This window comes from Seriola aureovittata, chromosome 23 (assembly GCF_021018895.1).
Source record: "Seriola aureovittata isolate HTS-2021-v1 ecotype China chromosome 23, ASM2101889v1, whole genome shotgun sequence".
Taxonomy (NCBI): domain Eukaryota; kingdom Metazoa; phylum Chordata; class Actinopteri; order Carangiformes; family Carangidae; genus Seriola; species Seriola aureovittata.
The window spans coordinates 18,255,151-18,282,058 of record NC_079386.1 but is presented as its reverse complement, the minus strand read 5'-3'; the positions used below and the strand labels follow the sequence as shown (position 1 = coordinate 18,282,058).

At 39.4% G+C, this 26,908-nt stretch overlaps 4 protein-coding genes and 1 long non-coding RNA gene across 8 annotated transcripts; 1 reads left to right on the top strand and 4 right to left on the bottom strand.

Moving 5' to 3' along the window:
• Positions 1 to 713: 713 nt before the first annotated feature.
• si:dkeyp-75b4.10 (ladderlectin) lies at positions 714 to 4,274 on the bottom strand. Its single transcript, XM_056369981.1, has 6 exons — positions 3,382 to 4,274; positions 2,849 to 3,186; positions 1,860 to 1,951; positions 1,638 to 1,772; positions 1,307 to 1,415; positions 714 to 1,040 (listed from the first exon to the last, which is right to left on the bottom strand). The coding sequence occupies exons 2-6, from the start codon at positions 3,135 to 3,137 to the stop codon at positions 973 to 975; spliced, it is 693 nt and encodes a 230-aa protein (XP_056225956.1). The 5' UTR covers positions 3,138 to 3,186; positions 3,382 to 4,274; the 3' UTR covers positions 714 to 972.
• Positions 4,275 to 5,181: 907 nt separating this feature from the next.
• On the top strand, positions 5,182 to 13,360 carry LOC130164952 (toll-like receptor 2 type-2). Of its 2 annotated transcripts, XM_056369968.1 has the most exons (12): positions 5,182 to 5,509; positions 7,669 to 7,978; positions 8,751 to 8,907; positions 8,997 to 9,146; positions 9,270 to 9,476; positions 9,601 to 9,723; positions 10,217 to 10,367; positions 10,594 to 10,758; positions 10,887 to 11,066; positions 11,162 to 11,302; positions 11,384 to 11,889; positions 12,432 to 13,360. In XM_056369968.1, the coding sequence occupies exons 2-12, from the start codon at positions 7,693 to 7,695 to the stop codon at positions 12,844 to 12,846; spliced, it is 2,481 nt and encodes an 826-aa protein (XP_056225943.1). In that variant the 5' UTR covers positions 5,182 to 5,509; positions 7,669 to 7,692; the 3' UTR covers positions 12,847 to 13,360. The 2 variants fall into 2 exon arrangements, with proteins under 2 accessions (XP_056225943.1, XP_056225942.1); XM_056369967.1 differs by lacking the exon at positions 5,182 to 5,509 and having other exon boundaries at positions 5,540 to 7,978.
• Positions 7,880 to 12,544, bottom strand: LOC130164953 (uncharacterized). 3 transcript variants are annotated; one of them, XR_008826677.1, is made up of 4 exons: positions 12,406 to 12,537; positions 9,682 to 9,740; positions 8,399 to 8,536; positions 7,880 to 8,018 (listed from the first exon to the last, which is right to left on the bottom strand). It is a non-coding gene; the product is annotated as an uncharacterized LOC130164953 (long non-coding RNA). The 3 variants fall into 3 exon arrangements; XR_008826679.1 differs by lacking the exon at positions 9,682 to 9,740 and having other exon boundaries at positions 12,406 to 12,544; XR_008826678.1 differs by lacking the exon at positions 9,682 to 9,740 and having other exon boundaries at positions 12,383 to 12,505.
• A 3,345-nt stretch (positions 13,361 to 16,705) lies between the features above and the next one.
• Positions 16,706 to 21,881, bottom strand: LOC130164921 (serine protease FAM111A-like). The gene is made up of 4 exons (XM_056369918.1): positions 21,846 to 21,881; positions 19,497 to 19,556; positions 18,875 to 18,922; positions 16,706 to 18,788 (listed from the first exon to the last, which is right to left on the bottom strand). Exons 1-4 carry the CDS (start codon positions 21,879 to 21,881, stop codon positions 17,247 to 17,249), a joined length of 1,686 nt encoding a protein of 561 aa, XP_056225893.1. The 3' UTR covers positions 16,706 to 17,246.
• A 52-nt stretch (positions 21,882 to 21,933) lies between these two features.
• Positions 21,934 to 26,383, bottom strand: LOC130164527 (serine protease FAM111A-like). Its single transcript, XM_056369318.1, has 5 exons — positions 26,267 to 26,383; positions 25,044 to 25,121; positions 24,805 to 24,864; positions 24,194 to 24,241; positions 21,934 to 24,107 (listed from the first exon to the last, which is right to left on the bottom strand). Exons 2-5 carry the CDS (start codon positions 25,113 to 25,115, stop codon positions 22,329 to 22,331), a joined length of 1,959 nt encoding a protein of 652 aa, XP_056225293.1. The 5' UTR covers positions 25,116 to 25,121; positions 26,267 to 26,383; the 3' UTR covers positions 21,934 to 22,328.
• Between the last annotated feature and the right edge of the window lie 525 nt (positions 26,384 to 26,908).

Sequence of the window (26,908 nt, the reverse complement as noted above, 5' to 3'; positions counted from 1 at the left end):
TCTTCTGTACTTTATCAGAAAATTGTCTTTTTTTGACAAGCTGGGGAACTTTACATTCAGTTTTTCAAATATTTAACATTTTTAGTCAGATTCTAGATTTAGATTAAGTAAAATGAAAAATCTAAATAAACAAAGGATTCATTATTTCTCAATCACAATTTAATCCGTGGCCGTATGAAATGACCCGGAGCTTCCTGACTCATGATTCCAGTATTTCTAAAGTCCTGGTTCGGGGAATGTGCTGTCCTTGATTTACTTAATGATGGTCATATCCACCACCTGTGATAGTTTTTATTTAGTCAGAGCATGTGAACATGTTTGATGCTGCTCACACTAAAATGAATTGATCGTTAAATTGTTCCCATATCTGAGGAGAAAAACAGCAGTGATGATGATGTAACGATGGGATTCAGTGACTTCAGTGCTCACTGTAATATTCCCTTGAACATGTTGTTATTATGAGTAATAATTTGTCTCTGAGGACACGGTGAGTATTGTTTTTCAGAGAACATTTCAGTGGGTCACAATTGGGAATTTAGGACGATGAAGCAACTGAAATTAGTTTGAGTCCAAAGGGGAACGTTGTGAAATCACAGGCCTCAACACACAAACTACTATTAATGTACTTTACCATTCATATTTCATGTTTACAACACACATGTAGAAACTTGTAATTTCATTTTTTTGTGACACAAACTTTCACTATATCCCAGTTAAAGTTTTGTGCAATTATTTATTGATATAATAATGTATTTCTTACAATTCTTGCAGGATTGTTTATATGTTATACAAAAGCAGGTCAAGCTGACCCAGATATTCACACTCACCCGCTAAAAGCTGTGTGTATAAAACCTATCGATCATATTCAACAAAAACAAGCAAGAGAAGAAACATTTTAGAGAGGAATATAACTCAAACTGTTAGGTAGAGCACCTGTGACCTGAACTGGATGTTTGATCGTCACGTCTGAGTTCATATCTTCTTGGAACAAACAAAAGGGAGAGACTCGGTACAGGATTCGTAGTACCACTTCAAGTCATCTGCAAAACAAAAGACAGACATTCACTATTTGTTCTAATCCATCTGACTCTGATGCACATTGGTGTGATTTCTGCAACGTTAGCCCCGCCCATAAAGGATGTGACTGAATCCTTGTTCCTTTAGGTCAGACAACTGTTTACCCCTATAATATACTAGTATGTGTTTTCAACACTTGAAGCTGAGGTTAAGATGAGATTAAAGTATATTAAGAGTTTGGATGTAACTGTGTGTGTGTGTGTGTGTGTGTGTGTGTGCAGTTAATTACATTTATAATTAATCTTCAGGCAGGCCTTGTCCGGACCATCAGAGCTGTGGTCATGGTGCCAGTTTTCATAGTGAAACTTGGAGCCGTCACTCCACATCCAAAAACCGGACTGTGGATGATACACACAGAGAATCATACATCAATACATTGCACAGCTGACAGTTTATTTAACAAATTAAGATAAATATTTGCAGGATTTAGTTAATTACATTACATAAAATGTATTGGTCAACTGTAAAATATCTCTCGGAGATCCCGAAAAAGTCAATACCATAATATCCAAGTGTAATGGTATAGGTAATTATATCAATTAGACCAAAGGATTTCATACATGTACGGCACTGAAGCCACCGATCCAGGTTTGGGGGAAGCTGTTGGTGTCTCCTCTGGTCAAAGACATGACAAAGTGACTCTCCTCGTAGCAGTGGATTGACGCCAGGTTGGCTCCTTCAAACAGACAGTAAATCTGGAGGCAACAAGAGAAGAAAGAGTTTTCCCATCACAACATGACTGAATGTATGAAAAGTGTGAAGTCGTCAGTGTGTGACCTCACCTCGGCTTCGGTCCACGTCTTCGGGCTGTCGATGAAGGTGAAACACTTTTTTCCAAAGTAGGTCCAGCCTTTGGGGCAGTAGTATTCACTGCCTGCAAGAACATATTTTACACAGTTTACTCAGCTGCACAATTAATATTTTAATACCTGCAATCACCATTTTGATTCTGCATTATTTCAATTCACTTAAGTTTGAGAAAGTTTTAGAAAATGTTATTTCTTATGTTGATTTAAAGGTTTATACATTTGAATCAACTTGTTTTTATGTGGTAGTTTTCTTATTTTTTTTTAATCATTTGTAGAAACATTAAACAATGCATTTGAAATTGCCATCATGCTTTGCTCTGTCGACTCTGCCACCAGATGGCGCCAGACTCCATTTAAAACTTGCTCCTGTGTTGATAAACTCTGAGTTAATGATGAGACCACTGAGCAAAATAAAGGATTGTGATGATTGTGCAGCTCTACCTAAAGTCAGTGAACTTTAAATGATTAAAATTCAAATATTTCCCACAATGCAAACGAACTATTTTTACTTAAGTAAAAGTAGCAATACCACACTATAAAATATACTCCAGTAGAAGTAAAAGTTCTGCCTTCATAGTGACCTAAGCACAAACGTGTTAGCAGAAAAATATAGGCAACAGAATGAGTTATATTGCAATAGTTGATTATTACTGATGCATTAAGATGTAAGTAGCATTTTATATCTAGTTTAAATACTTTATGTAGTTAGAGAGTTTAATCTATTCATATTTCATAAGTTGCTCATTTGTTCTTTTGGCAAAGTCTTGATCTTCACAGTAACTACCAACCGAGGTAAATGAGGTAAAAAGTCCAACATCTGCCTCTGAAAGTTAAGTATTTATATGAAAGGACATATTCCTCCAACCTGTACACTACTTGATTAAATGTATGTAGGTGCATTCCTCCACTTCCCACGAGCTCAGTCCTGCAAATAAAGCTTTTTATGTTGAGATTAAACTCACCGCAGTGATGTCCGCTTCCCAGCGGGCTGTGCGTGCTCGGTATCTCCTCTCCGCTCAGGACGTCCACGCACCAGCAGTACCCGCTCGACGGCCAGCACTGCTGCGGGAGGAAATTCCCGTCGGTGTCGCACGTGGGGCAGAAAGCTCCGACGCCGTCGTGGTAACACTGCAGCCGGACGTACTCGCAGAGGCCCGCGTGCTTGGGGCGCAGGTCGGTGGAGTTGAGCGGGACGGCTCGACTCAGGGTCAGGAGGCTGCAGAGTGTGAGACACACACCGAGCACCTTCATGGTGACGATGATGGTGATGGTGATGATGATGATGATGAGGTAGTTGGACCTGCCGTTACACAGGAGCAAAAAGGTTTAAAAACTATCTGACACATTAACCTCCTCATTACTAGGAGTCAAAAGCAATTAAGAAGTTAATCAAAATAAAATCTACAATTCCACACACACAGCTCTTGATAATACTGAAATTGAATAAGTAATATTAATAATTATAATTTGAATGAAAGCTCTTTAGTACACTGACCTTTTTCAGGATCAGCTGGTGTGATGAGACGCTGCCTCTCTGCCTTTTATCCTGCTGATCACTTGATGCTTCTTCTGTCATTACTTCATTCACCCACAATGCACCACAGCTTTGTGATCAAATGTTACATTAACAATCCCTCTTTTCAGCACAGAGTGTAATACAGCAGAGATGGATATTCCTTTACCATTACCTTATTTACTGTATACTGTATCAGCAGCCAAGCCCTCACCTATAGTTATTCTTTCTCAGACTGTTGTAGTCGCCATGGGTTTTTGGTTACATCACTTTTATAATCGACTTTTCCTTTATTCATTTCATTGTTCGCTGCGTTTCATTGTGCCACACTTTCCCAGACTATCTTGTAACTTTAGAATCAAAGGAAAGTCGCTTTATTTTACAAGCTTGTTTTGTGCATATCTGGGTTACAGACTATTGAGACTCGCAGGATTATATCATATTATATTATAATATCCAGCACATACAATTTAAGATATAAACTCCAATGACTAGTATCACACTTACTGCATTTAAAATACTCCACCTATTTCCCATAATGCCTGCTATTGTGCTGCTGTTGCATTGTCACCTTTTAACTACATAAGTGTCATTACCAGTGAGTAACTGATGCCACTTCATGTCAAAAAAACAAATAACTGGTGGTGGCGCCCTGGCCTGTAGGCTTATCTTTCCCTTGTCTTGTGTTTCAGGGATCATCCATGTTGACCGGTTGCTAATACAGTTTCAGCTGCACTTCACTGGCCAGTGAAATTTAGATTTTGAGATCGTATTGTTAACTTTTAAAGCTCTCCCTGGCATTTCGCTATCTGCCTGAATCCTACTCCTGTATGTACCAGGTCGCAACCTGAGGTCCTCTGACATGGATCCTCTGGTTGTTTCTAAGTCTAGGTCGGTGACCAAGAGTGATTGTGCCCTTGCTATCAAAGCCCAGAGACTTTGGAACAGCCTGCCTGTGGATTCTGCTTCTTCTTCTTATTATTATTATTATTATTATCACCCCTGAACAGATATTGTCCAATAATATCTTTGTGACGAGTAAGAACGTACTAGGTCTCCATTAAAAAACCAAAACCACAGGAGCGTTGTGTAAGGAATGGATTGACCCGTGTGTCAGTAACCTGCTAATGCTAATTTCTTTTGACATGAAGTGGCATCAGCTGATTCGATCCTTACTAACTGGAAACCATCAAAATATCATAGAAGTTCATTATCACTATATTTTTGCAAACCAGATGTGATGAGGCGTGATACCTGCAGCAGCTCTGGACTACCTCCAATTCCTCACAGATGTGGCAGCTAGTTTTCGACTACTCTTAGTTTCTCCAGACTCTACCACTTAAGGCCAATTCATGGTTTCCATGGTTGCAACAGTCTGCGTTACATAAATGTCATCATCTTCCTGAGTCCAAGAAGGTCTGCATGGACTGTACGCACAACAATCTTATTATGTAAAAAAGATAACCGAAACCTCATGATTACAATAATCTGAGAGAGAAGAACTCTAGATACACAATCTCTGTCATCTCATATCTGAGGTTACTTTTTTATTTTTTAATTATTATTGCTGAGGTTTGTTTAATTTTGTCTGATTTGATTAAATTTCTAGGTAATTGGCTGTAATTGACAGTGACTGATAATCATTCACTATGCTCAACAATGACATCACAATTATTTGTCCAGTCTATAACAACAATGGTTTAACTGCAACTTGAGCACATTTTAAAGTGGAGTCTGGCTCCATCTGGTGGCAGGGTTGTGAATTACACCGGAATAGACGTGTTTTGTGTGAATAAACGCAATAAAACACGGAGGCAATTACACTTTAAAACTCTTTGCGACACCATTTGCGTCAAACAAACAAAAAAGATGCTCCTCGTCACATTTTTCTGGCCACTTGAAGGATGTTTTTCACTCAAACTCCCAAATTAACTGGGTGTGATAAAAAAAAGAGGAACTGTGCGTGCACCAAGATGATTCATTTGCTGATATTTGCTTTCATGTTTTACTTCAGTGTCCAAGCTGACACCCTGATCAGCACAACACACACAACACAATCAGATTTTAGTGACATTGTGAGTTACTGTGCGGATTAATTAAAGGGTTAAAGGTAAGAACTTTTCTTCTTTTCCTTTATCGCTGTAGGTATAAACTTGTCCTTTATTTGTGCTTATGTTTAAGGTTTGCCTCAATGCTTTCCTCACTTCCTCCAACATTGTTTGGCTCATTCAGGCACCATCTAGTTTAACTGAGTTCAGATCTGTCAGTGTAAAAGTAACTGGAAAGACAAAACCGTCAGTTAAAGGTAAATAAGAAATCGATCAATCATTCAGATGCCAGTTTATAAATTACGCCTGTTTGGTCTGACGGGATTTATATCTCTAGAGGAGGAGGGATGATTTTAACATTAACATTTAATTCCATCTGGAAAACTTTTCTTTTTAACCTTTTTTAATATTTTCAGCTGCAGTTACCAACAGTTTCTCAGCAAACTTATTGATTCTACTGTGATTTCTATCTCATCCCGTGTGAAGCACTTTTATTTTGGAGTGGATCTCTGAGCGTTTTTTTCCTCCACACAAAGAACTGCTCATCCTTGTACATTTATTTTATTAGCTAAATTTGAATTTTGACTTTTGTGAGAAATCCAGTAAGAGGACCTTTTGACGACCATACTTTTGAGTTATAATGATACTGGTCAGATCTTCTAATATTTCTACCATTCTGTATTGTGATTTTTAAATATCTTGCATATCAGCGTTGTGGCAGTAAATGATCAAACCAAAGGGCAAAGGGGAAGTGTTGGTTTGAGTCTGAAAGCCAGAAAGTCAGAGCGGAAGTCATTTTGGTCACAGCCCTGTTCATACATTGGTTACAGCGTATTATGTAACAGATACTAATTACAGGATAATACTTCATTGTGCTGCTTCACTTCAGCTTGTTTTATGGGTCATTATCATCAGATCAAATTCAACAAGACATGCACAAAAGAAGAATCTACTGTAGTTATTTTTTTTAAATGTTGTTACACTTTTACAGACACACACTCTTGCAGGTTTCCTCCTGAGAGTTCATTTTCATGCTCACTACCTCTTTTCACACTTGGTTAGAAGCCGTCAAGTGCCCTGGGATCTTTACTTCCTCTCCACGTAGTCATAAAAAACTAATCTTTAACTTGTTCGCATCTTTTACAAATTGAATCATTATCAAATTGTTTTTATCTCGTCATCAGGAATCATCTCGGAAAATAAATAAATAAATAAATAAATAAGGTAAGGCAAAAACAAAGTTAGTATAGTTAAATCCTAGAACAAGAAAATGAAATGGTTTTACAGTAAGTTTGAGTGATCACTGTCTCAGTTATCATCTCTCCATTTAACAACAGAGGTTATGACACCTGGAACCGTCCGCTCTGTTGAAGATAAGAAAATAAGGGAAGCACTTGACCGAATGAAGGCTGTATAACACACTGACAACAGTTTGGCTTCCAGTAGGCGATAGGGACTTTCCAGCAAACGCTAAATATTTGGAAAATAGCATCATCTTACAAAATCTTACAAACATGTATATGATCCTTTTTTTTTGGTCAATACTGTGCAGCTAAATTTTATTTGAGATTGGGGTCGTAACTTTATCTTCTCTGTACAAGTCAGATCATTTCTCATGGATATGAAGATAGCAAATACAATTGTTTAAATGCCACAACAAACAACCAAAGTAAAATCTGATGTTGAGTGAATAAGTTGGACAAAAGTATGTGGACACCCAGCTTTGGGGAAACAAAAACAGTTCAACATAAATTTGATCAACAAATATTTAATAAAGATGAGTGTCATAAGTACATACTGATCTATATGAATAACACCTCAATTAAGCATATATTAATACAATCAAAATAACTAAATGAAATATTTGGTATAAACTTTCCTACTGCATGTTGCAAAATACTGAAGCATTTGAGATGTTTTAATATTAATCCGGTTTTTATCACGTTTTATCACATGTTCAATCAGAAAAATCACAGGATTGGTGCACGTACAACTTGACGAATATAGTGCACAGGATGTGCGACAGGAAATCACACATTGAAATCCTCTGGGGGTTTTCACTCACTGGGAAAGTGGTTTTTGTGTGTAAAGGCTTTGTGAAAGTTATAATCAAGTGTTAAAGACTTCCTCTTTGATCAAATTCCACTTCCTCCCTGGATTTGTTCTGCGTTTCCCTGCTACTGCTCAATGATTCTGACTCATCCACTGTGTCTCACTCCAGATTTTTAGTTTTTTTTCCTACAGTATGGGACGAGAGACCAACCTTCATTTCACCCTCTTCCTCCGCCTCCGCCTCCTCCTCCTCCTCCTCGGCCTGTGCTGGGGTCAGAGGTCAAACCCAGACCCTGAGAGGCCATCCTGCCACAGCTGTGACCTACGGCTCTCCTGTAACTGCTCCCATTACGGATTCACCCGTGTTCCCATGGTAACGGACCGTGCTCTTACTCTGGATCTCTCCTTCAACAACATCACCGTAGTGACCGATGACGACCTGACCGGCCACATGCAACTGAGGGCTCTGAATCTCCATGGTAACGCTGATGGGTGTTTATTGGGATATAGCGAGTCAGTCTGTAATAAAATGAAGTTGTGACTCACTCATAATGGCAGCTTTATTTTTTTTATCAGTAACAAAGTTAATAACAATTTGAACGACAGGATTTTTTATTTTCTACAGATATTAGATAATTTAAGTTAATGTTATTTTGAATTATTATGGCCACGATTATCGCATAGTAAAAATGAGATATTGTGACAGCCCTAAGTAGAATAATATATAGTATAAAGTATGATATGATATAATAACACACTATATTAAATATGTAGATATTAACTTACACTATTATTCATGATAACATAATGAATAAAATTTTTCATAATTATAAATAATTAATTAACTATTTTGTAACTTAATTTTAAATGTAATAAAAAACTGACAAAAACAAACTCACCTCTAAGCTATGAGTAGGTGCTGTTCTGGAGCTTTTGATCACATCACATGGACTTCATTAGCAGATGGAGTTTTCCAAATTGATGTGCAAACATCCATTTTTTTCCGAGCACTTTAAGGTCCTCTCGTCCGTGCAGTGCTGTGAAATAAGATCAAGAATTAAATTTGAACCTCAGACTTTAAGCCAATAATGATAATTTTATCAATGATAATAACAATAACAAGAATAACAGCAACAACAATAATGAGTGAGATAATAATCAGTGGCCCAAATGTTGACCCCTGTGAAACCCCTGATAAATTTTTATCAGTATGTAGATTATTTCTGATACAAAGATATTACTGTACTCCAGGTAATAGACTAGCTGTGATCCAACCATCAGCGTTTGACTCTCTGTGGAACTTGGAGGGACTAGATCTGTCTGACAATCAGCTGACTGCTCTCAACCCCACATGGTTCAGCAAGCTAGGAGCTCTGCAACAGCTCAACCTGCTCAACAACCCATACAGGTAAAAGAGCTCAGGTTACAGTACAAAGACCGAGGAGAAACCTCTACATGGCATACATGTGTCCACATCCATCTTCCTCTCTCCTCCAGTTGCATAGGTTCTGCTCCAGTGTTTCAGGGGCTGGTCAGGCTGAGGAGGCTGGCGTTCGGAGGTCCGGCTCTGGAGGAGCTAAAGAGAGGAGCCCTGGCTGGAGTCACTCAGCTGGAGGAGCTCACCGTGCACGGCAACAACCTGTTGAGGTTTGGAACTGACGCTGTTTTTTTTTTAGTGACCAGCTAGAAACAGCAACATCCTCTTAATCACCTCTCAAAACTTTCTTTAATTCTCTGCTTTCACTCTCCTGTCTCCTCCCTTCTCTGCAGGTATGAGCCTGGTGCTCTGGCGTATGTTTGGCCCTTGGGTCATGTCACTTTGAGACTCCATGGACCTTTTTTTACGAACATAACTTTAACGTCGGCTGTGCTCGCTGACGTGTCGTATCCTGAGACGCCGATCATTCTGGAAGACCTTCATATGATTGAGAATCGGTCTGTTCAGCCCCTCAGAGAAGCAGCCAGGCGGAGGGTCAGGTGGGGTCCCAATCTGTTTTAGCGGTTGTGCAGAACGCTAAATACAAACAATGTAATAAACCACAGGGCAAAAATATTGCTTTTGGCTGAAAAACCAACCAATCACTCTTTTCTCTCTCCCCAGGCACGTAACCTTTCGTAACCTTTCCATCTCTGATGAGGCCACTGTCAACCTCCTGGAGGTTTTCAATGGAGTGCCACTCACCTCCTTATCAGTTGATGGCGTCACGCTGACGGGCGAGGGCAGGTAGGCAATCAGTGCATCTGCATGATATAAAAAAAGTTGTTGACAGTGTTGCGGTCAAGTCACTATACCTTGAGTTTGAGTTGGGTGTCAAGTCCTTAGTCTTCGAGTCTGAGGTACAGCTAAAGAGCTGACATACAAATAAAAAAGGTCTCCATCAAATGACACAGCTTTTTCCATTTCACCACTGAATAATTTTACGGTATTAATATGACTATCAAAATCTTATGCCAAATTATTATGGCCTATTACAAAAAACTAACAAAAAAGGGCTGAGTCTTTGTCTCCAACTTTTAAGACCGAATGCAGACAATGCTTGAGTCTGAGTTCAATCCGAGTCATCTGTACCTAAGTCCAAGTCGAGTTAAAAATCCTGAAAATAACCAGCTGGACTTGAGTCTGAATTCTGGACTCAAGTGCTGGAACACTTGGTTGTTCGTATACACTTCACAGAGAGATATTTGACTGCATGAATACTGTTATTGTTTGTTGTTAGGTGGGAGAAAGCCAACTGGACCGATCAAAAAAGCATCGATGAGTTCTTCGTACGAAACGTCGTGGTGCTGGATATTTATAAGTTTGTCTCGTTTCTCGAGCTGGGGTTCCTGCTGCAGTACCCCAGGAGGGTGTCCGTCATAAACGCCGGGGTAATCGACCATCGACCATCAATGAGATTTGACAAATTATCAGAGGGTTTTGGGTAGTGTGGATGTGACGTTGGCTCTCTACTGTGACTGGCTTGTGCAACAGTATAATCAGTTAGCAAGGAGGTTACCAGTTAGCCACAGTAGCATGTCAATTTTCCCTGTAGTAGTCACTACACCACTAAGCTGCCAATAATGAATCACTGAGTAGTGTGATTTTTACCCTCAGGTGTTTGTGATGCCTTGTATCACGTCCGGCCTTCTGGTGAACCTTCAGTACCTGGACATGTCTGACAACCTGCTGACCGACATGACTCTGATCGAGACACTGTGCAAAGGAAACGGCACACTGAAGGACATCCGAGTTTTAAACATCAGTGGAAATGCTCTGAAGGTGGCTTCATGAAACTTCACTGTTTAACTTTAACCCGTCATACTCTGAAAATACCTTAAAAATAAGATGCCAGGTTTGAAAAGTAAACTACCTGAAGACTTATTTGCCATTGTCCAACTTGTGCCCAGAGTTTGTCCACACTGAGCCAACTGGTAGCAAAGCTCTACAAACTGACCCACCTGGACATCAGCAGGACCAACTACAACTCCATGCCTCCAAGCTGCTCCTGGCCCTCCACATTGCGATACCTCAACATCTCCGGGGCTAAACTTGACAACATTACTCTATGTCTACCTGCAACTCTGGAGGTACTGAGGCTGGACCACTCGGCAGTAATCCTGATACCATCGCAACAAAAACACTCACTGATAAAACCCTTTACCTCATATTCTATCATGTCCAGGTGTTGGATCTGAGCAACAATAATCTCAAAGACTTCACTGTGGCCCTGCCTGCCTTGAGGGAGCTCCACCTCTCTGGGAATAAGTTTCTGAGGCTGCCTTCAGGATATTTGTTCCCCAATCTGCAAACACTGACCATACAGGTAAAAAACCATCACATATCATTTTCCTGCTTCAAGTCCTCTTTGTATTCTGCAGGGTGACCCCTCTTTGTTCTTCCACAGTCAAACACCTTAAACATGTTCAGCCGTTCAGATCTTCAGTCATTCACACGACTCCAGAATCTCCAGGCGGGTCAGAACAAGTTTGTTTGCTCCTGTGACTTTGTCGCCTTCCTCCAGTCCGACATTAAGGAAGGTGATGTGCATTTAACAGATGACGAGGAGAGCTACGTCTGCGACTCTCCCTTCTACCTGCAGGGGAAATCAGTGGGTCAAGTCCGCCTCTCGGTTGTTGTGTGCCACCAGGTTTTGTTCGTGTCCGTGAGTTGCGGGGTGGCGCTGTTTGTTGGGGTTCTGGTGAGCGTCATACTATGGCGCCTCCATGCCTTCTGGTACCTCAAGATGACATGGGCGTGGCTGAAGGCCAAGCATAGTTCCCGGCACCGGCGGCGACTCAGAGATGGGGCAGATTCGGAAACATTGCTATCCTTTGATGCCTTTGTTTCCTACAGTGAAAGAGACACTGGCTGGGTGGAAACCTACCTGGTACCTGAGCTGGAGGAGCCAACGTAAGTTCAACATTTTTTGTGCAATCTTTTATTTTTAACACTACTAACTATGCCAATATTTTTCCAGTACTACTTTTATGTTAGTAAAAAAAAAAAAAAAAAAAAGATTGGAACATCTGTAGCTCAAGATGACTCCATCAGTATCACACTCATTTTGTATCTTTTGGCAATTTATTTTTTCTACCGTTCCCCTCAACAAATGTCGTTTAATCTTCACTGAACATGATATTTAAAATGTTTGGATGAGCCCGAAAGGAATTATCCATTTGTTTGCCAGATTCTTATTCTTCTTATTTCTAACATCCACCACTTGAGCAACATGATGAATTAAAATGATATCTCAGTGCCAGGAGTCTGATGAGTGAAAATATTGAAACACTTTGCAAAATCTGCGTTCATGTTCAGCTGTACAAATTGGAAAAATTACTTACTTATTAGAAGTAAGGAAGTTGTCAGTGTTATGTACTTTTGCAGCTGAATGAATCCCACCTACCACAACTTAAGTCGAAACATCACCTGTTTTCTTGTGCACACTTCTACAGGGAGATCGATGGAGACGCTGCGAATTACAGAACTGCCCGGCCATTGACCCTGTGTCTCCACAAGCGGGACTTCCTCCCTGGACAGTGGATTGTGGACAACATCATGAGCGCCATGGAGCGCAGCCGGCGGACTGTCTTCATCCTCTCTGAAAATTTTGTCCAGTCTGATTGGTGTCGCTACGAGCTGGACTTCTCCCACTTCTGGCTGTTCGATGGGGAAGCCGGCGGAGAACCGGCCATCTTGATCCTGCTGGAGCCGCTGTCCAAGGACGACATCCCCAAACGCTTCTGCAAACTGCGCAAACTCATGAGCTCCACCACGTACCTGGAGTGGCCTCAGGAGGAGGAGCGGAGGGGGGAGTTCTGGAGGAGTCTCCGCGATGCTTTGGGAGGAGAAGGAGACTGGGATGAATGAGAAAGTGATCTGGATTAACGGTGAGCAGGAAAGGCAGCACAAGGATAAGGAACTAAGCAGTTAGAGAAATGGGAAGAAGAGAAGAGGACACGAGAGGAGTGAACAGTCAACGGAAAGAGGTTTTTTGTTGTTGTTTGTATTCATCACTTAATTTTACCGGAAAAATCTACAGTAATCAGACCAAGCTATTCTATAAATTACTATAAATTAAGATGTCAGTTATTTTGCTGGTAGTGAGGTGAAATGGCCACTTGATGGAGCTGTTGCTTTGTCATCTATGCTACAACATGTGGTAATTGTGGTTGTGAGACCAATTCTGGCAACAGGAAAGAGCCTCAGCCTTGAGACAACATCAGGAAAACAAACAGCAGCTGAGGACAGACATGTTTTCTGTGTGCTCTGTTTACACTTTTATTCTATTTGTTTTTATCCCATTTTCTTCTGTTCTGCACCCAAGCGTGTGAAGAAATAATATTCATGTGTCAGTTTTAATAAAAGCTTAAAATAAGTTTAATTAATTAATTTTGAATTGGTTAATCTATCCATCAGTTTTCTGTGGTTTGAAATCATTATTTACGACTCAGAAGTGCTGACAAACATGTGATATAAATGCCAATAAATTAATGTACTGAGTAAAGGATCATAGAGTATATTGTCCCACTGGGCTTCCAGTATCACTGTGGAAAAGGGTATAAGATGTCATTATATGTGCTGTTAAAACAATCAGTCAGGTGAACACTATAGAAACACTCTAGGCTTTAATTTCACTTTACATAATAAGTAATTAATAAGTAATAAGCTTTGCCCTTTTTCACCACACAATAAAGCTTTAAGACTATCTGATCTCAGCTATGACTATATTTGCACCGTCCTCCTTTTTACATTAGCAGGTAAGATTGTCTCGTCTTAACATCTGATGTTCCCCGCACCAAAGACAAGACAGTGTCTCAGCCTTCTCTTTAGAGTCAACGCAGGAAATGGTGTAACAGTAACACAAAGCCTAGAAGAAGAAAAAAACATAAATCACAGGAAATTGAGAACCAAGGAGAACCAAAAAAGTTTTAACATCATGCAAAGATAATACAACAGGAAACAGAGACAAAAAATAAACAGGTAACAAATCCTTAAACACTTATGAGTATCACACTGAAGCTTTTACAAACAAGTTAACAGTAAATGGTTCAAAGTACACCAAACAGCTTCCCAGAATTAAAATCTGTGCTATAACAGCAACAGAAATCATTTACAAATGGATATAAAAAACATGTTAGCATCCAGCTCATTCTCCCCCCAAAATACAAAGTTGGTTTGTTGAGTCTATAAAAAACAGGAGGCACAGTTGTGAACAAATGTGTTTTGCTACTTTCCTGAGGAGCCTCTCAATTGAATGCCTGACCACCACTGGCTCAACAGGATTGGCCTCGAGTAGCTCTTTTAAATAGTCTCTCCAACAGCTCCTCTTTTCCTTCAGATTACTCACAGACTTTTTATAGTAAGCAGAGGATGAGCGTACTCTATCACACTCTCTGTATGCTTTGGAAACCCGTAGGTAAATCCTGCGGTGCGCAAACCAACAACTCGGCCGAGAGCATCAAACACTGTGGAGCCTATCGACCATTATGTTTTCAATGCCTTTACCTGTGATCACTTGAACAATTGACTGGACGATGAACAGATTGCCTTTGTAAGGACGTAAATGATCATTGACTGCCTGTACTCTCTTCTCTTTCTCAATGATACGTCGGATCCATTTCTTTTCACTCTTCTTGCTAGGTGACCAATAATATAGGCTTTAACTTGACTGTTGGTCAGATTATTATTGTCAGAGCAGTTATCAGCAGTTCCTTTGCACTGCAAGGAGAAAAACAGTTAATGTGAGTAGCTCGACCTCATCGGCTTCATGAAATGGACTCTTTCACAGTTTGTTAAACAGATTTTGTACATAAGAGATGAGGATTGAGATAATACATTTATCACAGTGATCTTAGAAGTCGGTGCAAAACGTGAGTTATCAGATTATGATTGTTTCAGTGGCTTTCAACGTCTCTCAATGTGCTTTTAGCGAGCACATAACGTTCTCTGAATCAGTCATCGGTCACAAGCTCCACTGCTCAAAGATACTGATTCGATTCAGTGACAATGGTGACTCAGTGCACTGCACTCAACACCTCTAAATGGAACCAGTTCTACTTCATAAGAATCCAGAGCATTTCTAAAACCTAGAGTCTTTCAAAGAAAAGGGGAAAAGCATTGAATGAGATTAGTGAATCAGAAACTCGTTTTGGTTTCGTGTTGATTTACTGAGAGCCTCCACCCTTAACCAGCATCACTTACTGACAATGTTTGTTTTCTCATCAGCAGTATGATGGAGGACCATGAGCAGTTATTATGGTTTAACACTTGAAATATATACAGAGATTGTTAATATCAAAGCATTTTATTTTTTACCTCTTATGCTTCAGTTGCACTGCAAAGAGAAAAACAGTTAACAACAATTCTGAAAATCAATAACTCATCTGGGTGATTTATTATACTAAAAACAAAACAAACAAAAAACTATCTCACTCAAAGCTGTTGTGTGTAAGGATGTGATGTATGTCTCTGTCTTTTGATATCTTTAGGTTTTAGGTGGGTAAGTAGACAAAAAAACAATTTGAAATTAATTAATCAAAAGTTATCAGGTTATAACAATGACAAACTATCTTTTTTCTTGGTTACCTCACGTAAACAGTAGAATATAGGCCCCAGTCTGGGTTTTATAGAGCATGCATGTATGTCAGGTGCTACATCCGCATTTAGTATAAATGCCAGACTCGGGCTGAGGACCCAGGCCAGAAGTTTTCATAAGTTTTCACTACAATACTTTTGCTATCTGCAAATAGTGATAACCCCCAATCACGAATCAGTTTTCTCATTCTAATCACTTCCCGCACTTCAGTATGTACCTAGCTTACACACGTAGTGCACATTACGTTAGCTCAGTAGCTCATTAATTATGTCTGAGTGATCGGATCATGGTTGTTTCTGTGGGTTTCATTTTCAACATACTGTCAATCATAGCTCAGCTGAAAATGACACTTGGATGCCCGCCAGGCGCTCCACTGCGCTAAGACATTGATTTGATTCAGTGACAATGGTGATTCATTGTTATGCACTGAAGACCTCTACATGGAACCGGCTCTACATTTTTAAGAATCTGGAGCATTTTTAAAATCTAGGTGTGGGCCTTTCAAAAGGAACCATGTAGTAAATGAGATACAGGGATTAGAAAATAGTTTCGGTTTCTTTTTCACTTACCGAAACCCTCCGCCCTTAACCAGCCTTACCCGCCAGGCAGTGAATGATGGAGGACCATGAGCAGGATGTTTAATGCCTGGAATATTATTTGTTTTATTTATATTTGTTTCAGTTGAGGGTCCCATCTATAAAGGGTTGGGTTGGTCACGGCTAGTGATGTTCATTTTCAATTTTCTGTCAGACAAATAGCCCCAGGATATTTTAACTGATAGTATTAATCGCTCAAAAATCTTATCATTGGTTATGAATAAGCAATTAATTCTGGACCCTACTCAGACAGCATGTACCCTTCAAGTTCAAGCTGGTACCAATTCAGGTGACTGACACAATCCTACCGCAGAGCAGACTGTCCTCAGCCGACTGTTTCATTGATCATATTGATTCTGGGTACGTTGGGATTGAGCTTGAATGCTCGCCATCCACTGGGAGAACCAGACCGTCTCCACAATGGTTCTCATTCAAACATAAAACCTGACCAGCATTTACAAACAAGCTTAAAGTGTCACATGGTAGCAACACAGGCAGGTTGGACCCAAGCGCAAATACACACAGGCAGGCTGGATGATAGTGAAGAAGCTTTAATATATAAAAACAACCTTACTGGCAGACAGACGAACAGGCAGGCAAACAAGCACAACAGGTAACAAAACTCAGGTGTCTGACAACAACTTGACAACAAGTACTGGCCTGGGTGATGAGGGAACTGGGATGGGGTTTGTGAGTGAGCAGGGAAACAGATAAATGTCTGGGGGCATCTTGTGGACAGAAGGAGAACATGGGGAGAACATGAAGTTGGAGTTAAGTGAAACCTAGAACACAGACTGACATTAGTCTCTGTTCTGTCTTCTTAAATCTTGTGCAACGTCATAGAACATAACGGTTAAATTAAGGACTTATGAACTGCAAATACTAACACACTGACAATTATTTGTTACTCTCTTGATTAATTCCCAAATTCTCCAATTAACAATAGAATTATTTGATTGAAACATCAAAACGCTTATTTTAAAATCAAGGGGGAAAATAATACAAATATTAGATATGAAAATAAGATTTTAAGGTATTGCTTAAATGTATTCTCCTCATCTCTCTTCAACAGTTCCTCAACAGTCCTCTTTTCCTTCAGATTTCTCACAAACTTTGGAAGAGTACCGGACAACTCTAAAATATTCACTGTATGGAGTTGGAGGAGATATCATTTCTAGGAATTTGTTTCCTTTTGCTTCTTCCTCAACTCTGCTCAACAGTTCATAATTTCCACTTTCTTTCAGCTTGATTACAAACTGTTTAAATATAATATGCAGAGGATAGGCACATCCCATGACAATGTGTGGCTGGTCTCCAAAGTTATAAGCAAATATAAGACTATGCAAACCAAACACTCGGCCAAAAGCATCAAACACTGGGGAACCAGAGGAGCCGCGATACATAAAGGTTTTGTAGGTCACTACTTTTTCTGCTAGAACTCCACCGGACAATATGTGTTCAGTACCTTGAGCTTTGAGCACTTGAATGATTGACTGGATGATGAACTTACTGTCTGTGTAAGGCTGTAAATGATCATTGATAGCCTTTAGCCTTTTCTCTTTCTCAATGATACATGTAGAATCCATTTTTTTCACTCCTCCCTCTGGGTGACCAATGATACAGGCTTCACCATTCAGAGGCAAAGGACCAAATTTCTTCAGGAGCCCTGGTGGTACTTTTATTTTGGTTGTGTTTCTTCTTTGTTTGTTGCTTCGGCCCTCAGGGTTGAGCTTCAGTATGGCATAATCTAGCTCAACATCAAAGTCAATGAATGTTTTCTCACAACTGAATTGGTAGAAGTTTGTGTCAGGCTCAGGATCATCATAGTTAAATAGAACCCACACATCTACACCCAGCTGCAACTTTTTGACATCAACGTAATCTTTAAATAAATGTGCATTAGTCAGAATAAAGTTATCAAACAGCACAAAGCCTGTTCCGTCACAAACATCCTTAACAATGAGTTTACAAACTGACTCGCCCAGTTTCAGCAGATTCCTGACTCTGTGAACTTCGCTAAAAGACTGTTGGATCTGGATCAGTGGAAGACATATCTTGAGTAATTTCTGATCAAGGTTGTCAACTGTTACTGTACAGTCAGTGAGAATATTTGGATTCTCATTGTCAGACAGACTAAATTTGCCGAGGTCATCAATGAAGCGACCGTCTCTTTTCAGAGCTGCTTCCACAGTCATACCCTTCTCTCCATAAACACAGAGAGTCTTGTACTGTTTGACAACACTGCTTCTAAAAAGCTCCTTTGATTTGGCGTTCACACCTCCTATGGTATCTATGAAGAAGACTATATAACTGTCTCTTGGATAAATTATTTTGTTCTGTTGGTCTTGGGCCTCTTCGATCGTTTCTTTTTTACATGATATGATCAGACACTCATCATCACTGATACAAGAACAAGGGAAATGTGTTGGAACAATAGATTCCTTATCCTCTTTACCCAGCTGAATTATAATGTTTGCATCTGCACTTTTAACCTTCTCCTTGTATTTTTCAGTTGATTTTATTGCCTCGAGCACCGTGCAAGGTTGATGACAGTTCACGGTGTATTCCTTAGGGCCATGTCGACTGAATTTCACAGTGAAATGATGTGAATGTTCGCCCTGCAGGAAATCAGCAGCAAAGCAAAGGTTAGATGCCCTTGTTCTGATAAAAATGCTGCTTATTCTGTGCATCACAGTCTACTCACGTCAAAGCCATTCTCTTCCTTCACTTTCCATTGAGAGCCTGTGGCATTCTGCAAAATGAGAAAAAGATTTAGAGTTAATGTTGAAACATCATGAACCTCATTCATGAAATGTTCAAAGTAGTAGCACCAGTAGCAAAATGGCACAATGATTTCAAGAGCGGCTTCTTATTGCATTTTGTGCTCATGCACGAGGAGCAACTAATTGATTTTAAATTACTCAAATACTTCTTTGTCTTCATTTTAAACTGTAATGTCTTATCATTTAAAACCTACCAAACTTCTTTTTGTGGATGGCTATCTCTCTTTAATATAAGAGCCATTTGCTTCGACATTTTGTTTTCTAATGTTTCTGCCATTTTGCTTGGTGTTTTGTATGAATGTGATTGCATTAAAAGGAGAACTTGTATACTTACATGTAGTCTACTTTCGCTGACACCGTCAAAAAGGTGACAATTCTACTTTATGTTATCATTGAGGTCACAGTGGATGGTGGTGTCGTGCTGGACTGTGTTATATATTGAATCGTGTTTCTAATATTTTGTTCCCACCATCTATGTAAAAACTCCAAGTTATTCAATCACCTCATAAACCTAAAACCATTTCTCAATGCCAGAGAGCTCACCTGAGAGGCTGTAGCTCCACCTTGCTGTGTTTTCTCTGTACTGCTGCTGCCAGGATCGTCCTAATAAAAACATGCATACACAAACAAATCAGTTAGACATGTTGTGGCTACTTCTGAATAGAAATGATACCCACGTAAGAGGTATGGCTTAACTCTAACCAAAATTAAGGCTACACAAGTCACAAATATTAAAGATGATAAATGTCTGTTAAGCCTTCTTCACTTTCTTTTTCGTTCCTGTCTTGTGCTTTTTGGGAGGCATTTTCACCTAACATCACAAAAATAAAATTAGTTGATGTTAAAACGACATGTTTAAGCAATGAACAGGTTTTGGCTAACTCACATCTTACACCTAATTTTCAAATTAAAAAATTGACTGATGTTCATTTTATCAAACAAAGACAATTCAGTGGCACCTTGACATTGATAAGGACATGTTGCTACCAGCCCACTGAGTAAGTTATACACAGTTTATTCCAGAGAGATCCTGGTTGGGGAGAGTTGAGTCACCTTGGCATCCAGTACACAAACAGACTGTGATGGTTAATTCACCCAAACTCGTAGGGAGTGGTTACAGAGCAGTACTAGGCTCTGGGGACTAAAGGAGCACAGATTTTCACTCTCTACAACAGATAGACAATAAAGATCCAAGTCAGGACATAGTCAAATTTGCTAAATGTGTAATAAATGAGGAAATGACTCACTGTCAGCACACATTATGGGCTGGTAACAAACAAGTGTCAAGGGCATTGGGCAGTGCAGTCAGATCCTTTTTACCGCACACCAAATCAGACAACTAATCTATGTCGCAATTTCCAACCTTTTGCTTCCCGCTCTTTATGTTTAACCCATTCACACTACTGCGATGTGCCTGTGCTTTTACTTTCCTTCACACATTTTGTCCTTCCTTGTTTCTTCTGCCTGTCACCACTTTGTCCCATTTTTAATATCCTTATCCTAATATCCTTTCCCCTCCCTCTCAAAAACACAATGATAATACAGATCAGTTAAGTTTCTCTTTCCTAGGAACCACCAAACAGGAAGCTGACTTCAGACCACATTTCCTTACTGAACTCGAGTGGCGCCAAGCTATTCAGTTGTGGTTTTATTTGCCAGAGTTTTGACAAATGCCACTAAATTGAGATTATTGCAAGATGTGATATATAAATAAATAAAATGAAATGCCTCACTGCAGTGCTGTTCAAAGGGGGTTCAATTAAAGTAGATAAGTGATGGTAAAATAAAAATAAAAGATCAATCCTTTACTTTTATGGAAAAATCACTTGTTTCAGAAGTTCACCACACAAAATGGCGTGAATTTCAATCACTATGTACTTATAAATGTAGCTGCTAACAACTGGCAAGCTAATACAAAATTTAAGCTTAAATTCTTGGTGACTTTACCTGTTAGTTGTGGATGTACTTTGTTCTGGTCACAATGGCGCCAGAGTCCAGAAAAAACGACCAAAATTCCTCCTCTCAGGTTCAGAGTAAACACCTTCAGTTTTATAAACCAGCAGATTACGTGGACGAAGAGTGGATTTGAAGATTCCCGCCGTATGACAGGGGCACTAAAAAAATATTATAATGAATCAATGTGTGCAGTATGCAGTAAAAGTAGTTTTACTGCATATCTGTGGTTTCTCAAGGTACTGTGTTTGTTATCACTACATAAAAGATAACTCACCGTGGAATCCAGACAAACAGGCTCAGGCTACAACAGGTCGAACTCTCAGGTAGGGGCTGAAGCACTCACTGCTGTAGGTTTATAAGCATAATGGATGGAGACAACTTTCTTCGAAACTTGAGCAAGAGAAAGAAAATATAATTACATTTGTTATTCGATTAATCAAAATGAACTAAGTAGTTAACATTTTTAAGGGTGTTTTGCTTGAAAACATGGAAACATCATCTTAAATTTTATTCTATTCATTATAGACAACACCATAATTATAAAACCTGTAAATTAAAAAAATGAACTTGGGTGTCTTACCTTGGATTTGGTTGAAGAGGTATAACCCAACTTTCAGTTCAGCAGTTTATAAAGCAGTTGTTCCTCCCACACAAGTACTGCGTTTCTATTGGCACTGCCAGGCTTTACAATGACGTTAGTGCCTCCTTGTTTAGCTGTTTTACCTTGGAGATATAACTCTGTGATCACCTTGTTACATCCAACCTCGTATTCCCCAACAAGTCTATCAAAATTTTAACAATTTGTACCAAAACATACCCTACAGTAGTAAAGCTTACAGTCTTTCGTTAGCATTAACCATAAAAGTAGTAGCGTATTTACCTTTTTACTTTAGTGGCAAAAAAGGAAGTAACGCATCTTACATACGGACACCTTACTGTCTTTACATTGGCTCGCTGACCGGGGGTCTCCATGTTAGTTGGCCACTCTTGCAGTGGTCTCATTTAAATGAATGAGGGATCTGCATTTTTTCCATGCAAAGGCAAGTTTATTAACAAAAAAACATTCAGACACAAGGCAATTCAAAATGGTTTACAGAGGCAAAGAATTATATAAAAAAGACCTTAAGTACATGATATATAGTTCTTACTTTTATTTAACCCTTATTTTACACCAGGCAAGACATTAAGAACAAATATGTTTATGGCCTGGAATTTCATTTAAAACACAAAAACAAAGCATTTCAAAAGAGGTTTACAGAGGCATAGAATAAGTAAAAACATTTAAAATAAGATAGATAAAATAAAATAGAAAACAAGCAAAGGCTGGCTGGCCTCAGCTGCTTTCTCAGGTGTGTCTCAGCACAGGAAGAAAGTCAAGCCAGATGTGTTTAGCGACTTCCTGGAGAAGCTAATTTATACCTAATTTGTCTCCATTGGCTCCTCATGATTTGCTCTCTCAGCCTTGAGTACCTCTTTTAGGTGCTTGTTTTCCTCCGCTTCCTTCTCAATTCTCGTCAACAGCTGCTCTTTCTCCTTTTCCATCAGATTACCCACAAACTTTTTAAATATAGTAAGCAGAGGATGGGCGAACTCTATCGCACTCTCTTTACGCTTTGGGTCGAACATACTGGTATCGTAGGTAAATCCTGCAGTGTGCAAACCAACAACTCGGCCAAGAGCATCAAACACTGGGGAGCCAGAGGAGCCGTGATACATGAAAGTGTTATAGGTCACTACTTTTTCTGCATCCCTTCCACCCATCATTATGTTTTCAATGCCTTGAGCTTTGAGCACTTGATTGATTGACTGGATGATGAACTTACTGTCTGTGTAAGGCTGTAAATGATCATTGATAGCCTTTAGCCTTTTCTCTTTCTCAATGATACATGTAGAATCCATTTCTTTCAGTCTTCCCTCTGGGTGACCAATGATACAGGCTTCACCCTTCAGAGGCAATGGACCAAATTTCTTCAGGAGCCCTGGTGGTACTTTTATTTTCTTTGGCTTTCTTCTTTGTTTGTTGCTTCGGCCCTCAGGGTTGAGCTCCAGTATGGCATAATCTAGCTCAACATCAAAGTCAATTAATGTTTTCTCACAACTGAAGTGGTAGAAGTTTGTGTCAGGCTCAGGATCATCATAGTTAAATAGAGCCCACACATCTACATCCAGCTGCAACTTTTTGACATCAACCTTATCTTCAAATAAATGTGCATTAGTCAGGATAAAGTTATCAAACAGCACAAAGCCTGTTCCCTGACAAACATCCTTAACAACGACTTTACAAACTGACTCGCCCAGTTTCAGCAGATTCCTGACTCTGTGAACTTCGCTAAAAGACTGTTGGATCTTTCCAAAGTCTTCCTTCCTCAGGGTCAATTCTTCCTCATACGAATTACCAGAGAATCTTTCCTCCATCCATTTTTTCAGATCTGGAAACTGCTGGCACAGTATCTCATAAATCTCGTCTGTGTTGTTGCTGCCCGACTTTTCTACTGCTCTTTTTACACTGACTCCACTCTGCTTCACTACATCTTCGACTGACCTTGTCTCATGCTCGTTTTGTAAATTATTTGATGCACCTTCCTTTTCCTGTTGTTTTTCATCACTTTTTCTCTTGTTCAGTGGAAGACATATCTTGAGTAATTTCTGATCAAGGTTGTCAACTGTTACTGTACAGTCAGTGAGAATATTTGGATTCTCATTGTCAGACAGACTAAATTTGCCGAGGTCATCAATGAAGCGACCGTCTCTTTTCAGAGCTGCTTCCACAGTCATACCCTTCTCTCCATAAACACAGAGAGTCTTGTACTGTTTGACAACACTGCTTCTAAAAAGCTCCTTTGATTTGGCGTTCACGCCTCCTATGGTATCTATGAAGAAGACTATATATCTGTCTCTTGGATATATTATTTTGTTCTGTTGGTCTTGGGCCTCTTCGATCGTTTCTTTTTTACATGATATGATCAGACACTCATCATCACTGATACAAGAACAAGGGAAATGTGTTGGAACAATAGATTCCTTATCCTCTTTACCCAGCTGAATTATAATGTTTGCATCTGCACATTTAACCTTCTCCTTGTATTTTTCAGTTGATTTTATTGCCTCGAGCACCGTGCAAGGTTGATGACAGTTCACGTTGTATTCCTTAGGGCCATGTCGACTGAATTTCACAGTGAAATGATGTGAATGTTCGCCCTGCAGGAAATCAGCAGCAAAGCAAAGGTTAGATGCCCTTGTTCTGATAAAAATGCTGCTTATTCTGTGCATCACAGTCTACTCACGTCAAAGCCATTCTCTTCCTTCACTTTCCATTGAAAGCCTGTGGCATTCTGCAAAATGAGAAAAAGATTTAGAGTTAATGTTAAAAAATCATGAACCTCATTCATGAAAGTAGTAGCACCAGTAGCAAAATGGCACAATGGTTTTAAGAGCGGGTTCTTATTGCATTTTGTGCTCATGCACGAGGAGCAACTAATTGATTTTAAATTACTCAAATACTTCTTTGTCTTCATTTTAAACTGTAATGTCTTATCCTTTAAAACCTACCAAACTTCTTTTTGTGGATGGCTATCTCTCTTTAATATAAGAGCCATTTGCTTCGACATTTTGTCTTCTAATGTCTCTGCCATTTTGCCTGGTGTTTTGTATGAATGTGATTGCATTAAAAGGACTTGTATACTTACATGTAGTCTACTTTCGCTGACACTGTCAAAAAGGTGACGATTCTACTTTATGTTATCATTGAGGTCACAGTGGATGGTGGTGTCGTGCTGGACTGTGTTGTATATTGAATCGTGTTTCTAATATTTTGTTCCCACCATCTATGTAAAAACTCCAAATTATTCAATCACCTCATAAACCTGAAACCATTTCTCAATGCCAGAGAGCTCACCTGAGAGGCTGTAGCTCCACCTAGCTGTGTTTTCTCTGTACTGCTGCTGCCAGGATCGTCCTAATAAAAACATGCATACACAAACAAATCAGTTAGACATGCTGTGGCTACTTCTGAATAGAAATGATACCCGCATAAGAAGTATGGCTTAACTTTAACCAAAATTAAGGCTACACAAGTCACAAATATTAAAGATGATAAATGTCTGTTAAGCCTTGATTACAGAAATGGTTACTTACACTTTTCTTCGGAAAAAAGGAACTGATATCCTTTTGCCCTTTATGCTTTTTGGGAGGCATTTTGGGAGGCATTTACACCTAACATCACAAAAATAAAATTAGTTGATGTTAAAACATGTTTAAGCAATGAACAGGTTTTGGCTAACTCACATCTTACACCTGATTTTCAAATTAAAAAATTGACTGATGTTCATTTTATCAAACAAAGACAATTCAGTGGCACCTTGACATTGATAAGGACATGTTGCTACCAGCCCACTGAGTAAGTTATACACAGTTTATTCCAGAGAGATCCTGGTTGGAGAGAGTTGAGTCACCTTGGCATCCAGTACACAAACAGGCTGTGATGGTTAATTCACCCAAACTCGTAGGGAGTGGTTACAGAGCAGTACTAGGCTCTGGGGACTAAAGGAGCACAGAGTTTCACTCCCTACCACAGATAAACAATAAAGATCCAAGTTCAGGACATAGTCAAATTTGCTAAATGTGTAATAAACGAGGAAATGACTCACTCTCAGCACACATTATGGGCTGGCAACAAACAAGTGTCAAGGGCATTGGGCAGTGCAGTCAGATCCTTTTTACCGCACACCAAATCAGACAACTAATCTATGTCGCAATTTCCAACCTTCTGCTTCCCGCTCTTTATGTTTAACCCATTCACACTACTGCGATGTGCCTGTGCTTTTCCTTTACTTTCCTTCACACATTTTCACCACTTTGTCCCATTTTAATATCCTTATCCTAATATCCTTTCCCCTCCCTCTCAAAAACACAATGATAATACAGATCAGTTAAGTTTCTCTTTCCTAGGAATCACCAAACAGGAAGCTGACTTCAGCATTGCTCCTTCCAAAAAAACATTTCCTTACTGAACTCAAGTGGCGCCAAGCTATTCAGTTGTGGTTTTATTTGCCAGAGTTTTGACAAATGCCACTAAATTGAGATTATTGCAAGATGTGCCTACTTGTTCACAGGTCATATATAAATAAATAAAATTAAATGCCTCACTGCAGTGCTGTTCAAAGGGGGTTCAATTAAAGTAGATAAGTGAAGGTAAAATAAAAATAAAAGATCAACCCTTTACTTTTATGGAAAAATCACTTGTTTCAGAAGTTAACCAACAAAATGGCGTGAATTTCAATCACTATGCGCATATGAATGTAGCTGCTAACAACTGGCAAGCTAATACAAATTGAAATAAAATTTCTTGGTCACTTTACCTGTTAGTTGTGGATATACTTTCGTTGTTCTGGTCACAATGGCGCCAGAGTCCAGGAAAAACGCCCGAAATTCCTCCTCTCAGGTTCAGAGCAAACACCTTACACCTTGCAGTCCAGCAGATTACGTGGACGATGAATGGATTTGAAGATTCCCGCCGTATGAAAAGAACAGGAAGGTTTGGACGATCCTAATAGTCCGTGACTGACAGGGGCACTAAAACAATATTAGAGCATTAGTTAATTTTCATCAGTATTAAATTATTAATCAATCGTCATACATTTAATATTGTATTTGTTAAATACTCATAAAAGTAACGGTTTCATTTTCTTTTCTTGTTCTTGGCAAACAGTAAATATTCAGAGAGCCTCCGTATCCCCCCTCTACTTACATGAGATGGTTCGGTCCTGCTCCCACAGAAGGCACGGGCGGTACTTCTAGAAAAATCTAGAAAGACCATGGGCTGCACAGGGAGACTGTAAATAGTGAAACATGGTACTTCTGCTCCCCTAACACCAGTTACATTCACAGAAAATAATGAGTGTATATTTTACATTAAATCAATGCAGGATTTTTTTTTTTTTAGCAGGCTTATCAGTTGACTGTTCCTGATTCAGCAGATTTATACTGAGTGCCTAATATTT

Excerpts from the sequence above, each read along its gene's own strand:
- LOC130164952 (XM_056369968.1), top strand. The coding sequence starts at position 7,693 with ATGGGACGAGAGACCAACCTTCATTTCACCCTCTTCCTCCGCCTCCGC. Across the intron at positions 7,979-8,750 it reads GAGGGCTCTGAATCTCCATG|GTAATAGACTAGCTGTGATC; the intron begins GTAACGCTGATG and ends ACTGTACTCCAG. Across the intron at positions 9,147-9,269 it reads CACGGCAACAACCTGTTGAG|GTATGAGCCTGGTGCTCTGG; the intron begins GTTTGGAACTGA and ends CCTTCTCTGCAG.
- LOC130164921 (XM_056369918.1), bottom strand. The coding sequence starts at position 21,881 with ATGGAGACCCCCGGTCAGCGAGCCAATGTAAAGACA. Across the intron at positions 18,923-19,496 it reads GTGGAGCTACAGCCTCTCAG|AATGCCACAGGCTCTCAATG; the intron begins GTGAGCTCTCTG and ends CTCATTTTGCAG. Across the intron at positions 18,789-18,874 it reads AGGAAGAGAATGGCTTTGAC|GGCGAACATTCACATCATTT; the intron begins GTGAGTAGACTG and ends GATTTCCTGCAG.
- si:dkeyp-75b4.10 (XM_056369981.1), bottom strand. The coding sequence starts at position 3,137 with ATGAAGGTGCTCGGTGTGTGTCTCACACTCTGCAGCCTCCTGACCCTG. Across the intron at positions 1,773-1,859 it reads AGACGTGGACCGAAGCCGAG|ATTTACTGTCTGTTTGAAGG; the intron begins GTGAGGTCACAC and ends TGTTGCCTCCAG. Across the intron at positions 1,041-1,306 it reads CCTGAAGATTAATTATAAAT|ATGACTTGAAGTGGTACTAC; the intron begins GTAATTAACTGC and ends TTTGTTTTGCAG.
- LOC130164527 (XM_056369318.1), bottom strand. The coding sequence starts at position 25,115 with ATGCCTCCCAAAATGCCTCCCAAAAAGCATAAAGGGCAAAAGGATATC. Across the intron at positions 24,865-25,043 it reads CCTTTTTTCCGAAGAAAAGT|GACGATCCTGGCAGCAGCAG; the intron begins GTAAGTAACCAT and ends TGTTTTTATTAG. Across the intron at positions 24,242-24,804 it reads GTGGAGCTACAGCCTCTCAG|AATGCCACAGGCTTTCAATG; the intron begins GTGAGCTCTCTG and ends CTCATTTTGCAG.